This window comes from Lepisosteus platostomus, chromosome 7, assembly GCF_059453375.1.
Source record: "Lepisosteus platostomus isolate fLepPlt1 chromosome 7, fLepPlt1.hap1, whole genome shotgun sequence".
Lineage (NCBI taxonomy): Eukaryota > Metazoa > Chordata > Actinopteri > Semionotiformes > Lepisosteidae > Lepisosteus > Lepisosteus platostomus.
In genome coordinates this window covers 62,135,902-62,148,483 of record NC_142617.1, presented here as the reverse complement: position 1 = coordinate 62,148,483, position 12,582 = coordinate 62,135,902, and the positions used below count along the sequence as shown (strand labels likewise).

Genomic DNA, 12,582 nt, shown 5'->3' with positions numbered 1-12,582 from the left:
TCTCTCCTGAAATTGTACCAGGGCCTCCAGTAAAAGCTGTTTACTGCCATTACATTTTTTAAACAATTTTGCCCTAAGGAAGTGCTTCCTGCCAAAAATACAAATAGATTGCAAATGTTGTGATTAGTGCCCCAACACCTGACAAGTGATGTTTGCCACACAATTGATTTTGAAAGTAAAATAATGAAAGCTGCTTTACTTTACCTGTAATGTGATACTAGAACAGACATCTGGGAACTCACTATCATTCCGTTTGTACACAGATTTTTGCTTTGAACCTTTTGGCTGATTCTACATATACTGTTTGTTCTTTCATATTCTGAAATCATTTTAATTATTTTATTTTAAAAAAAAAGGTCTGTATGCTTATTGCTTGATAGAGCCTCCAGGGACCAATTTTTAAAAAACCTTTGACATGCAAATCACAAAAGGTTGAGATGTGTTAAATACACATCTGAAAATCTTACATTTTTCTGTAAACTGATGACTTAATTAGGTTGGCACAGTGGCGCAGTGATTAGCACTGCAACCTTGCAGCGCTGGGGTTCTGGGTACAATTCCAGGGGTGCTGTCTGCAAGGAGTTTGTATGTTTTCCACATGTTCGTCTGGGTTTCTTCTGAATCCTCTGGTTTCATCCTGCAGTCCAAAGATATTTTCTTTTTTACCAAAATTTATTTCCAAAAACAACTTCTCACAAAAAAATTCTCATAATATTAGTAAACATTCTAACCAGGTATGAACTTCACATGCAATAAAACTTTCCGAACGTCGGTTGATTGTCCATTATCAATCCATGCAAGTGGATGTTGGGGCTGGATTGGCGCAATTGAAGAGTCCCTCAAAGCCCTACCATTTGCTTTTGTCCATTAGTCCCTGTACAGGGCCCAAAGTCCTTTCCAGCACTCCCTTTCCATTTGGCGATTTGAGCTTCATCCTCCTTCTGAGGTCCTCCAGGATCCTCTCCTCCAGCTCCCTCGCTCCCCAATCTGCATTGTGCCAGGTGAGAGTGTTCCTCGCGTCCCACAGGCCTTGTTTGGTGAGGGACAGCAGCAGCCACAGCAGGAACTGCGTCCCCTTCTCCAGTCCGGTGGGTGCCAGCCCCAGCAGGGTGTACTGATAGCTGAGTACCGTTTCCGCTCCCAGGAGATGCATAACTTTGCCAATTCTGCCCCACACCGCTTTGGCGAAGGGGCAGCTCCAGAACACGTGCTCCTGAGTCTCCTCGATGAAACACGTGTCCCGGGGGCAGTGCGGGTTCCTGGTGAGCGAGTGTCTGTAGAAGACCTCTCTGATTGCTATACTCTGGTGCACTGCCATCCAGTTAGGTCCAAAGACATACTGGTAGGTTAATTGGCTTCTGGGTAAACTGGCCCCGGTGTGAGTGTGCGCCTGTCTGTGTTAATTTCTGTGTGCCCTGTGACTGACTGGTGTCCTGTCCAGGGTATATCCTGCCTTGCGCCCGTTGCATGCTGGGATAGGCTCCGGCTTCCCTGCGACCCTGTATTGGATAAAGTGGTTAGAAAATCAACAGATAACTTAATTGTTGCTTTTTCCTTCTTTTATGTATTTGATGTGCCTCAGGTGTGTAACTCCAGGACAGGTATTTTTAAGTGCAGAATTTGGAGTGTCGTAATTTGGAGTCATGACGCAAGTAAACAAGGTTTAAGAGCAATGAACTTTTTTTTGGGGGGGGAGGAGGTGTGTACATGGGGGGGGACCGGGATTGTAAAATGTTTTTTGGTAAATCATGTAATTGAAGCCACAAACCTCAATCAATGTGCAAACATCATTTTGTTCCTCCACGGTTATCTAGCTGCTTTAGTGCTGAAGTGCCACAAGCCTGAATAATAATACCTAAGGGTGGTGGTTTTATAGCAACTGTTACTCATCGTGTGACCTAAAAGCCTGACTCATGTGGTTTAAGGGCATTGTATAGCTGCGAAGCAAAAAGAGAAAAAGAACAGCAACTGACATTCCGCTATGACAACCCTGTGGCTTTATCAGGGTTTTGCTTCCTTAAACCTGTTGATTCAGAAACCCTTCCCAGCAGAACTCTGTGATAGAAATGAAACATTCCACCTCTTCACAGTCCATGTGAAAGGCATATTCAATCTTTGTGAAAAACCTAAGGCAATTTTAATGCTAATGCTTAACTGCAAATTGTTCATGTACATGTAACTAGCTAAATAAACTCCTATTTTGATCTGATGTATTCTTCTGTCTTTGTCAAGAAAGAAAAACACCTCACCAGCACCAGACTGTGAAATCATCTGTGAAATTGTCTGAAACCACTTAGAATGCTCATGTGGAAAAGAAAGGCCACAGTTAAATAAGGCCTTTCGGACAAAAAATAAGTGTTTTTAACCAACAAGATGTACTGTGCCTAAAATGTACCCTTTTCCTTGTGCTAATGTGATCACAGGACCTCTGTAAAACATGAACAATTTTCAAATGTACAAACTTTTGTTGCTATCCACAGAAGGCTACCCTCTTAATGTTAGTCGTTCGCGGTCTCTGTGATCTAATGTCCGTTGCAAGTATGTTAACAATCAATTATTAAATCTAAATGCCAATGAAAATCATTTGGGGAAACTGAAATCAACTAGAAAACGCTGCTTCCTTAAAAGGGTGATTTTGTTTAGCATTGAGAGAGAAGAGGTTAGCTCAACTTTGTAAGCCTGACAGTTTTGTTATTTTAGTGCTCAGCAGCATAAATCCAGATGAGAACAGACATCAGACTTGCTAAATCCTTGTCAGAGTAGAATGGTCCATTAACATCTGCCTAATCCTGCTAATGATAGCTGTCTTCACTTTATTGATGAGTTCTTATCTTCAGCTATATTAATTAGCACGTGAGTTAGCTAATCTGTGCCACAGATGGCGAACAGCCATATGACTTAGTCCACTGCAAACCACAGAAGTCATTGCTTCAGCTCTGTGTTTTGAGGTGAGGTAACTGGCCCTGATTCAGACTCCAGACAAGTTAGTGCCAAAGTCATCTGAGGACATCTCTGTGTTTTCCATTTTCTTGATGCTTCATTCAGCAGTAGGAATTCTCACTGTGCAAAACCTTTTATACCCCTTACAGTACAAAACATGCAGAACACAGGTAGTGTAAAAATTATACACTTAGATATTTGACATTTTTCAATTACTCTGAACTTCACTTACAAGAGTGGGACATAAACAAGCTGTTTTTGTTGTGTTTTTGTTTTCTTCTGCTTGACAGAGGAAAATTAAGAAGTCATAGAATGAAGAAGGCACTGGTTACTGTTTGTAAGTGACTTTAGAAACAGTCTAATTATGGTGTTAGGCCTCCTCAGATCTTCAAGTGACAACTTCTGAAAACCTAAAATAGATTCTACTGCACCTGTCAAGGAAACCAATTCCAATTAACTACATGAGCACTCAGCTGTTTACCCCTAGTGTCTTTATCAAGTGAACTCTTTTTGTAAATCAGATGGAGTCTATATGACAGAGAATACAAGAAGCTTTCAAGAATACTATCACCTTACAGGAGTGAGACTATATCTCAAAGAATGCACTCCAAACACTAATTAGCTCATTTGTTTCTTGTTATTTTATTTGTATGTTATGGCGACAGTTTTTTCATTCTAATTAAATGTGTCACTTACATCTTTGGAAACAGTTCAAATGGGGCCCTCAGTGTTCATGCTACAAAACAAATCTTTATCAAAGAAAATCTGCTTACCCATTTGCTTATCAATGAGTAATTAAGCTCCCTTTACTGTTTAGTTACTTTATAAATTTCTATTGCCTTAGAGAAGGTGTCTTTAAGGTTTCCTGAGTTTGTCTGCATTTTCCTGTTATTCAGTTGTGTACTTGTCATTCCTATGACATTAGATTCATTAGCTTATTGTTTACAATTCCCTGTAAGTGATATAAATAAAAATTGATTTCAGAGAATACTCAGGGATGCGTTTCAGGAAACACAGTGGGGAAGTACATGAGTATTGCACGTTTTTCATTCCACGATAAGCATTAAAAGCTCAAGGCAATGTTATCTGGCTGCCCTAGTACATTCTCACTATCCACTTTGGAAAGTCCTTTCAGAAACTGGGATGTGTACACTGAAACGGTTAGCTGCCTATGCCTAAAACATCTGAACATTGTGGATAAAACATGCAAGCATGCACACTTGGTTGCATATTAATTAAGCTATAAAAACATCAGTGTAAAGCAGATTATATCATCTAAACTTTAAAATTGCTAAACTTTAACACTGGCAAGTGGATGAACCTAGAACTGTATTAAGCCAAAAGGTTATTATTTAAACAGTGTGTACTAAACCCACGGGAGAGCTCAAGTGGTTTGTTTTCCACTCCTGAAATGGGTAACACCTTATTGAAGGGTTAATATCTTACTCATAATTGTCAGTGGGTGTGTTTGGGTTGGGACTGTAATTTGCATGGTGCCTGTTGTCTGAGTGAGACGCATGAGACCAGCTTTGTCTAAACGGAATATAAGTGGTGTGGGTCAGATGTCCCTGATAATTGAGCATTTCACAGAATATGGAAGCATGGAGAGATCTAATCAAGGCGCAAGCTAAGGGCGATCAGACACAGATGAAAAATGTGGGCTCTCCGTGTTACACAAACGCACTGACTTGTTTTTTTTTCAGAGGGAAGCAGCCGAGCAGTTCTGTGGCTCAAGTGGTGGTACATTATGTCCTTCTTCTTACATGTGTGCATATAAAGAGATTGATTCGTTCCTGTTGTGAACCCCATAATGGAAATGTATTGATTTCATAGCCTTGAAATGTTGTTTTATTTCTATCTCCCTTCCACCGGTATTACAAACACAAATTCTATTGCAGCATGGCATGGTTGACCAAGCCTTTATAAGAGCAGTGTATTGCACCATTATGTTCCAAGTATCTTATGAAAAAAAAACAAGGTAAAGGAAATTTCTTAAGCAGAATCAGAGTTCATTTAAGGCCACTTAACCAACAAAACTTGATAATGTGGGAGAGTGCAATGTTTGTGGTGTGCTTATTCGCAATCATCTGCTTCTCCGTTCCTCTTATCTGGCTCAGCTTACGTATGACTTCTTTCAACACAAATCTGTAAATTTTCAAAATAAAAAAATAAAATCCCCCACAATCCAAAAACTCCTTTGGTACGACAAAACACGCCCACCGTTAAATGCATTGTTTGCTGGTTGGCGACGGCCGTTTCTAAATACTTCTAGTGTGTCTTTATTTTACCATGAGCATTTTCCAAGGGGAAGAGACTTTTGAAGATGGGCCTGTCAGTGCCAGGTTGGGAGCAGTCTACAGCCAATTCCTTCTCACAGAGCTCTCAGGAAAACCTCAGATCCCCACCCAACAGACCAGTCACTGAACCCATCATTGAAAATTCCACCCACCCTCTTCCTGGGACGGTGCCAAGCTCTCTCTGCAGCCCCAGTGCTCTTGCCTCTTGTCCGATCCCCAGCGCTTTGATACTAGAGGACTGGGGGAAGGGAACGGGTCTACATCCATTTAATTTACGGAATGGAACATGGAAAAGAACCGGGCTCAAAACCAAAACAGGGTGGGATCTGCAGTGGATTTTATTTTTTAACCAGGACCAGAAAAAATAACAGCTTTCTTTAGCAAGGGAACTTTTGTCACCAAGTACTTTAAAAACTCTGAATTTGTTATCGTAGATGGAAAAGAATGCCGGCACAATAAAAACTCAGCTTCCAGAAATTCCAGTCATCGAAGGATTCACGTAAATTGTCTTCCCTGAGGTATACCTGACCCCTCAAGAACGCTTGTCATATGAACCTTGCACCTAGTCCCTGTCCAAGAGGGAATTTTGGGAATGAGCACACGTGGTTACGTTCAGTAAAAGATTGTTTTTGTCCCTTGTTTTGAAGAAGGCTGCTCCTTGCTCTAAACTAGTACTATTGCTCAGTGTTAATTCCTATCTTGACCTCTTGCAGCAGCAGAAGTACAGTAGATGTGGCTGGGTGGTTTCCCAGCAGTTAATACAGCATTTGGTCCTGCATCCTTTCCTACAGTACTGTATCTCTACAGCTTCCATCCTTGCATGGTGTCAGATGAGGTGGGGCCAGTGGAGAGCTTCTGCTGTAAACCCTTATTGCACGTGTCTTCATTTTAGAGGGGCTGAATTGGTGGCATGGTGGGGTGTTGGAGGGGTGGAAATGCATATTATTTTGATCTTGTTTTGGTGTTTCTGAAAAAAAAAAAAATCAAAATCACCAGAGACTGCTTCACAACAAAATTGCAAAGAGGGCTGTGTTTTGATCCGAGAATTGCTTGAGAGGGAAGACATCCTTTAAAAGCAGCTTTTTTTAACAGTTGAACTACTGTTTTTTTAGATGATGTTGCTATTTTATTGATCTATTAGTGTGGTTCACCAAGCAGTGCTTCCATTCCTGTCTTTAATTCTGTCTCCTCCTTGTGAGAGCACTATTTGAAAAAGTACTGGGACATAACTACATCATACTATGGCATCCATATTAAGGAATCTCTTAAACAAGCTTGGCAGGTGTGATGTTTTGGCATAGATTTGTACAGGCCTGTGCATATCATGACTGCTCCTTACACAATGAGCATTCAGTGAACGCAAGGTTAAAGTTATTTACTAGTTCTATGGCAGACAAACAACAACTGATTCTGTACATTAGTCATTTTCATGACTCATGGAAAAAACATCGCATCATCAGGCATTTTAAACAAACACTGGTGGTTCTTCACTGTCTGGGGTCTGTCAAGGGTGATTCCCAGCATCCCAAGAAATACGGGATACAATTCATAAATTGATTTGCAGCACTTAAAGGAGAAGAGCAGTTTTCTCTGAGCGTAGAGAGCTATTTTTTTTATTTCTCTGAGTAGAACTTCACCTTAAAATGGTCAGACGAATTAAACGTGACCAAGGCTGTAACTAATAACTACGGTGTTTTCTTTTATTTATTTTCAGTTTTATTATTCTCTTGACGTTTTGTCAAACACTGCGCGAACCATTTTCAGACAGGACTGCATAAAAAGATTATTTTTGTTCGGACCTAACAACAACCTTAAGACGCCAGTGTTGCGTGCGCCCGGTTATGTACCTGGTACCTTCTGTTTGTGGAGGGTGTGCAAATGAAACCGAGAAATGAGTCAGATAACTGCGGTTTGCTGAAGTGACAGCTGCCAGCGTTTTATAACTCGCTGTTTGCCTGTGAGATAGTGTGTGCTGCTGGCCCTGTATTGTAGTTCCACATTGCGTGTCTAGCAGAGCAGTCTAGCACAATTTGGTGACGCAAGCAGTGCTATTAATATCACAGGGACGGGATGTACTCTCTGTTCACCAGCGGGGTCACTCCAGGAGAAACAATGCAGTTTCTCTTCTCGCTAATATTATGATTGCTGCTTAGATTCCGAAGCTCTGTCTGCTGTTGTTTGCTCCCATCTAAGATTTAGGAAATGCAACTAAGTTTTATTTAGTACTTACGAGCTTGTATGACCGCCAACAGTACTTATGCGTCAATACGATTTTCATATTTTGTCTTGTTGACTGCTTTCGGCTTTTGCAGCCTCGCCCACTTACAGTATGAACCCGTTGACTCGACTTCAGCAGACCAAAACAACTCCTGAAGAATGTTCTGTTGCTGCACAGAGGGGGGCTTCTCGCTTCCAGAGACACGTGTTGCGCAATTGTTTTGTGTAAAATGAGCAAGTCCGTAGTGCACATACATTTATTTTACTTAAAATATCAGTTTAAGTCCCCCTCACCCCCCTTAGATCCCCGAGCAAGCTATTGATTACAGTGCACACCACACGTTTGATTACAACAACTCTTTGCAGAACTGATTTTTTTTTTTAATTTGATCAAACTATGAGATACCCTTGCCGAAATCGTGTATGACCTACAGTATACGTTTCTACAAACATTTCTGAATTCTCCTTTAAGACGTGTAGGTTATTTTTCTAGGAGAAAACACCGTGGTATGTTTAACACTATATTTTCTTTCGCACGCCGTGCAATATCTTCAGGTTTTCTAGTTTTACAAGTATTTTACACTTAAAAATATTTTGTAAATTTAACTCGGTGGTACTGCATTATTACCAGTTACCCGGAACCAGCAAAGTACGTACAATGCAGTGCGCATGGCTACATTGTAAAACCATTGCGTCATGTTTACATTTTATTTTGGTAGTGGTCAATAAGATTTTTAATCACAGCCAACATTAGGATATTATCAGATTTTAAAATTGGTGCTTGCGTTATTCATGTTCATGTTATAAGGGCACTGTGAGTGGAACATCTAATGGGGTATGCCACATTTGTAAACTGGTTTATGTACAGTAAAACATCAGCTTTTGACTTGATAACAGTATATAAAGTCTAGAGCCTAAGTAGTTTCTCAAAAGTATATTTCTGAATGTCCAAGTAGTCCACAGTTGTGAAATTACAGGAGAATCTCATGGGAAAGACTTGCAATACTGCCAGTTAAAATATTATTTAAGACAAATTATTAATTTATAAAGAAAATACTTGACAATAAGATGGCAGCACGTTGTCAGTGTATCACTGACAAACACAACAGTATTGTCTTTTTTACATTGTCTTTCTCTAATTATCATGGGTATATATATATACTGTAACAGTCTTGCACGCTTCTTTTTTCACCACCTTGAATTGCCCTGATAATGAATATGTGTGCACTTACATGTAATACAACCTAAACTTTGCTGGTTCAAATCCTAACCCTGGTCTCAATTCCAAAAAAGAGAACACGCTCTTTGCAGAAGTCAGCTTTAAGGAAAGATTTGAAGAGATGGTTTGTGGGAAGTGTGAATTTTGGGACTGAAGCCTTATCTGTGGATCTGTCTCTGAGAATGCTCCAATTTACAATCTTTTGGTGCCAGAAGTAAAAGGCATGAAAATGTACTATGAAGTACACTATATTCTGTTACTCCATAGACCTAATTAATAAATCATGTACACCTTATGTCGCATAAGAAATGAGTTGACAAAACACTCCTGGCATGACTAAATCCTATATTTCTTTACTACAAATCTCAGAGGTGTGGAAGGCATCTGAAACAGCAGGACATGAAAAATCGCTTAAAAAGTTTGTTTTTCTTGTTTGTGTAACAGACAAAATGTACAGTGCTGTTGGGGTTCAAGCTGCTGTTGGATTGTTAAAGAAAGCTGTTTTGAGACTGGAGCTGCCTACTTTTATCCAATCAAGTGAAAAAAAGCTGTAAAAAAGGTTTACACAGCACATTTTGTTTGTCCTGAAATAAATATGTACTGCCCATATGTATTATCGAAAGAAGGAGAAAGGGAATGATGTGTTCAATAGGAGTGGCCCATTCTTTAATTACCAAGTAGTGGTAATTATTTCTGTGGGCTGTAGAGTAGAAACAGACCAGTCATTTACTCCAATGTGCTGTGCTATGAGAAAATATAAGCGCAAGTCACCTCACAAGAAGCACATCAGCTGGGTCATATGCATCTGGTGCATCACTGAGGGCAACAGCAGACTGGCTAATGTGTCAATTCAGACTCATAAGTTTACAGGCAGTGGTTGGTAGACACAAAAATCAGCAGCAGGAAGTGTAATTCATGTTGCCAGCAGCTTCAGTACTAGTATTCATATCATATCATGATCTCATAAAGCTAGATTCTTATTTTCTTATCTGTGCTCTCCTGCTTCTAACTAAAAACTGATCATGCAAATGAGGGAAAGGCAATGCAGTCTAAAACTTGTTAACACTCCTGTCACATTGCTCCTTTTGTTCAGGTCTACTGCAGTTTTGCTTTGCTAATCACGAGGTTACAGGTGAATGGTGAAAGAGAACACTTCACGAAGCCTGCAATGAGAGTCTGGATATGGATCTTCGGTTCTTTGGACTCAGAGTAAAGGTATGTCCAGCACTGATGTACATAAACAAACCATGCTTTTTTTGCAAGTTTATCCCCTGGCACCTCCATTTTAACAAAGTTTTCTCTGGTTTTCTAAAACAAATAGCCTACAAGTGGCCTAAAGCAAGCACCATGTTTTATCACACACTTTTACAATTTAAGTCTGACAGCATGCAGTATATGGAACGCTGCACATATATTTTTAAAATGATGAACGTCAGTGTGACAGCCAGAGGCAAACCTTCCTCATTTTGATATTGTGCTGACAGGAGGCCCCACAGTCCTGGGGTCAGTGAGTCCTTTATTAAAAACAACACTGCTGTTACCACACGGGGAGCCTCTCACACTGACACCTCTGCTATGTTGCGAAAGTGACTTTAAGATGTCTGAAGGGAAAGAGAACTTGGCTCACATCTGAAACTAACTCACTAATGAACTGAGCTGAGAGACTAATTCCCCATTATCATCATCATACTTAAACACCGCACACACTTTGGTCCAGCTGAACTACTGACTGAGGCAGCCCTCCCACTGAAAACCCCCCACGTCAGTTGAATCCCATTGGCTTGTCCGCTGTTTTATTGTATCAGAACAGCCAGTCCAGTCTGAACAGAAACATCAGCGAAAGTGGACACATTTGGGAAAAGCAGAACTTTTTCTGTCTTTTCATTGTATGGCTCTGACAAAGGAGGATTGAGGAATTTCAATGAACTGTTTAGTGAAAACAAAAGCTACAGTAACCGTATGTTAGTGGTTGTACATTAAATTAAATTTTGCCACATCATTTTTGTAGAAGGAATATGAATGCGCAGTGATTATTTTCAGAATATCCAGCATGCATATATTAATGGTTATTTTTTATTGCATTACTGAGTGTGATATAGAGTACACGTTCCAGCCACAAAACATGAGGTTATGCATACAACAAAGCAACACATTGATAATCATTTCAAATTCATTTTACTAGAAACAGGGAAACACTTGAGATATTTATACAGCTCTCCCAAAAAATCCTTGCTATTCATTATTCATCTTTGTAATCTGAATACTACTAATTTCAGATAGAACATAATGCAATTTATGAAGCCTTAACTGTGTGTATACTGACTTACATGTAAGCTATAACCCAACACTCATTATTTTCTTTGTCAGAATTGTACAATAGAAAAACATGCAGCACTGACAAATAGGAAATGCTGACAGCTGTATATGACCATACTGCACATGGACCATGAATAGGACGGTGGAGAGAAAAATATATTTTTAGAAAAACAAGCAGTTTGGATTATTTTCTCCTAGTGTACAAGTTTCAGTTTTGGACAATGCTGTACTATGAGAATTTGAGCTGCACATAGTATTATCCAAAGAAAAAATCTATAGTACACACCACATAATTTGGTAAATAACAAGAAACTGATTTGTGGAAGACATGAAAATTATTTAACAGTTCTAAATAGCTTAACACACAGGTGGTTCCGTTTACAGACCCACCTGGGTAATCTATGGAAATCATGTTTCCTGAGCAGTCCCACTACACAGCAGATCAGGTGGAGGACATCGTGGATATCCAAGATCCGAGAGGGACATCGTGGATATAGCTATCGTTTAGGAGGATTTTGCTGGTATACAGAGATCTGCATGGAGAACTCACAGACAGATGACATGATGGATGGATTAATACCCCTATTCATTTATTCCTTTTTTAATTGTATTCTTGCTGTGAAAGGTGCTATATCAAAATAAATTGAATTGAATTGTTGAATTGAGAAGAGAGAAATTGCTTCATGCTTCAAGGTAGCCAGACTGTGCAGGCCCAGAGTGGAATTCACCTAGAACTCTAGGGTAAAAACACAGTGTTACAAACCATGGCAAGGGATCTTTAATAATTTAAGATCCCTCAGTTAGAACCTTAGTGTCAAGTCTGATTCGAAAGATAATACCTCGTACAGCATGGTGTCTCCTGTCACCATACAGAGGCACTGGCTCTGGAAATTCTGGGCTGGATGGAGGAGTTCCACCTACTGGCCCAACAACACCACTTGCAGGTGGGACAAGGTAAACTTCTCAACCATTGTTCAAGTTTATTTCTCTTGCCTGCAGGAATAACGTGTGAAATAGAACAATAACTTCCTTTGAATGCTGAACTGCAGGTTTCTATGTTTTTGGGTTTTGTTCTTGCAATCAGTACCTAGAACAAGCTTATCACCAAATCTGAAAGCCAATTTTGAACAACACTTTTCAGGATGTTGCTTTTGCGGATTTTGTTTTCTTTTTGACTCAACTATTTGTGCATGTTGACTTCTCAGAATGGGTTTTATGCAATATTAATAAAGTGTTAAAAACATGAATGTATGCTATGACTGTGTACAGGATCCAACCAAATTGGTGGATTTTATACAAATTCTTTAAATATACAGAAGGGTTATGAAGTTTTAAGAATGACAAAAGACTCAGTATAGCAAACTTCATGTAAGTAATTACTGTATACGATAACAAATTTAGAACAACTGATATTTTTGACGTGCTCATGATCTGCGTTCAAAGATCAAGGCCTGGTTCTTTTAAAAAATGTACCACACAAGCTTTTAATCCATAGGACTCCCTGGTGAAACAAAAAGGCCCATCTAGTGTTAAACTTCTGTAACACTTATACAAGATGTGTTCTGAGTTGAGGCAAGACCCACATGGTTAATG

The 12,582-nt window shown here is 39.7% G+C and overlaps 2 protein-coding genes across 2 annotated transcripts in view; one reads left to right on the top strand and one right to left on the bottom strand.

Moving 5' to 3' along the window:
• Window positions 1-12,582, top strand: part of LOC148659414 (ras-related protein Rab-8B) — a 127,546-nt gene that overhangs the window by 87,305 nt on the left and 27,659 nt on the right. The gene's annotated exons all lie outside the window — the stretch shown is intronic.
• LOC148659415 (uncharacterized) lies at window positions 158-7,589 on the bottom strand. Its single transcript, XM_088641617.1, has 2 exons — window positions 7,468-7,589; window positions 158-1,499 (listed from the first exon to the last, which is right to left on the bottom strand). Exon 2 carries the CDS (start codon window positions 1,316-1,318, stop codon window positions 848-850), a length of 471 nt encoding a protein of 156 aa, XP_088497743.1. The 5' UTR covers window positions 1,319-1,499; window positions 7,468-7,589; the 3' UTR covers window positions 158-847.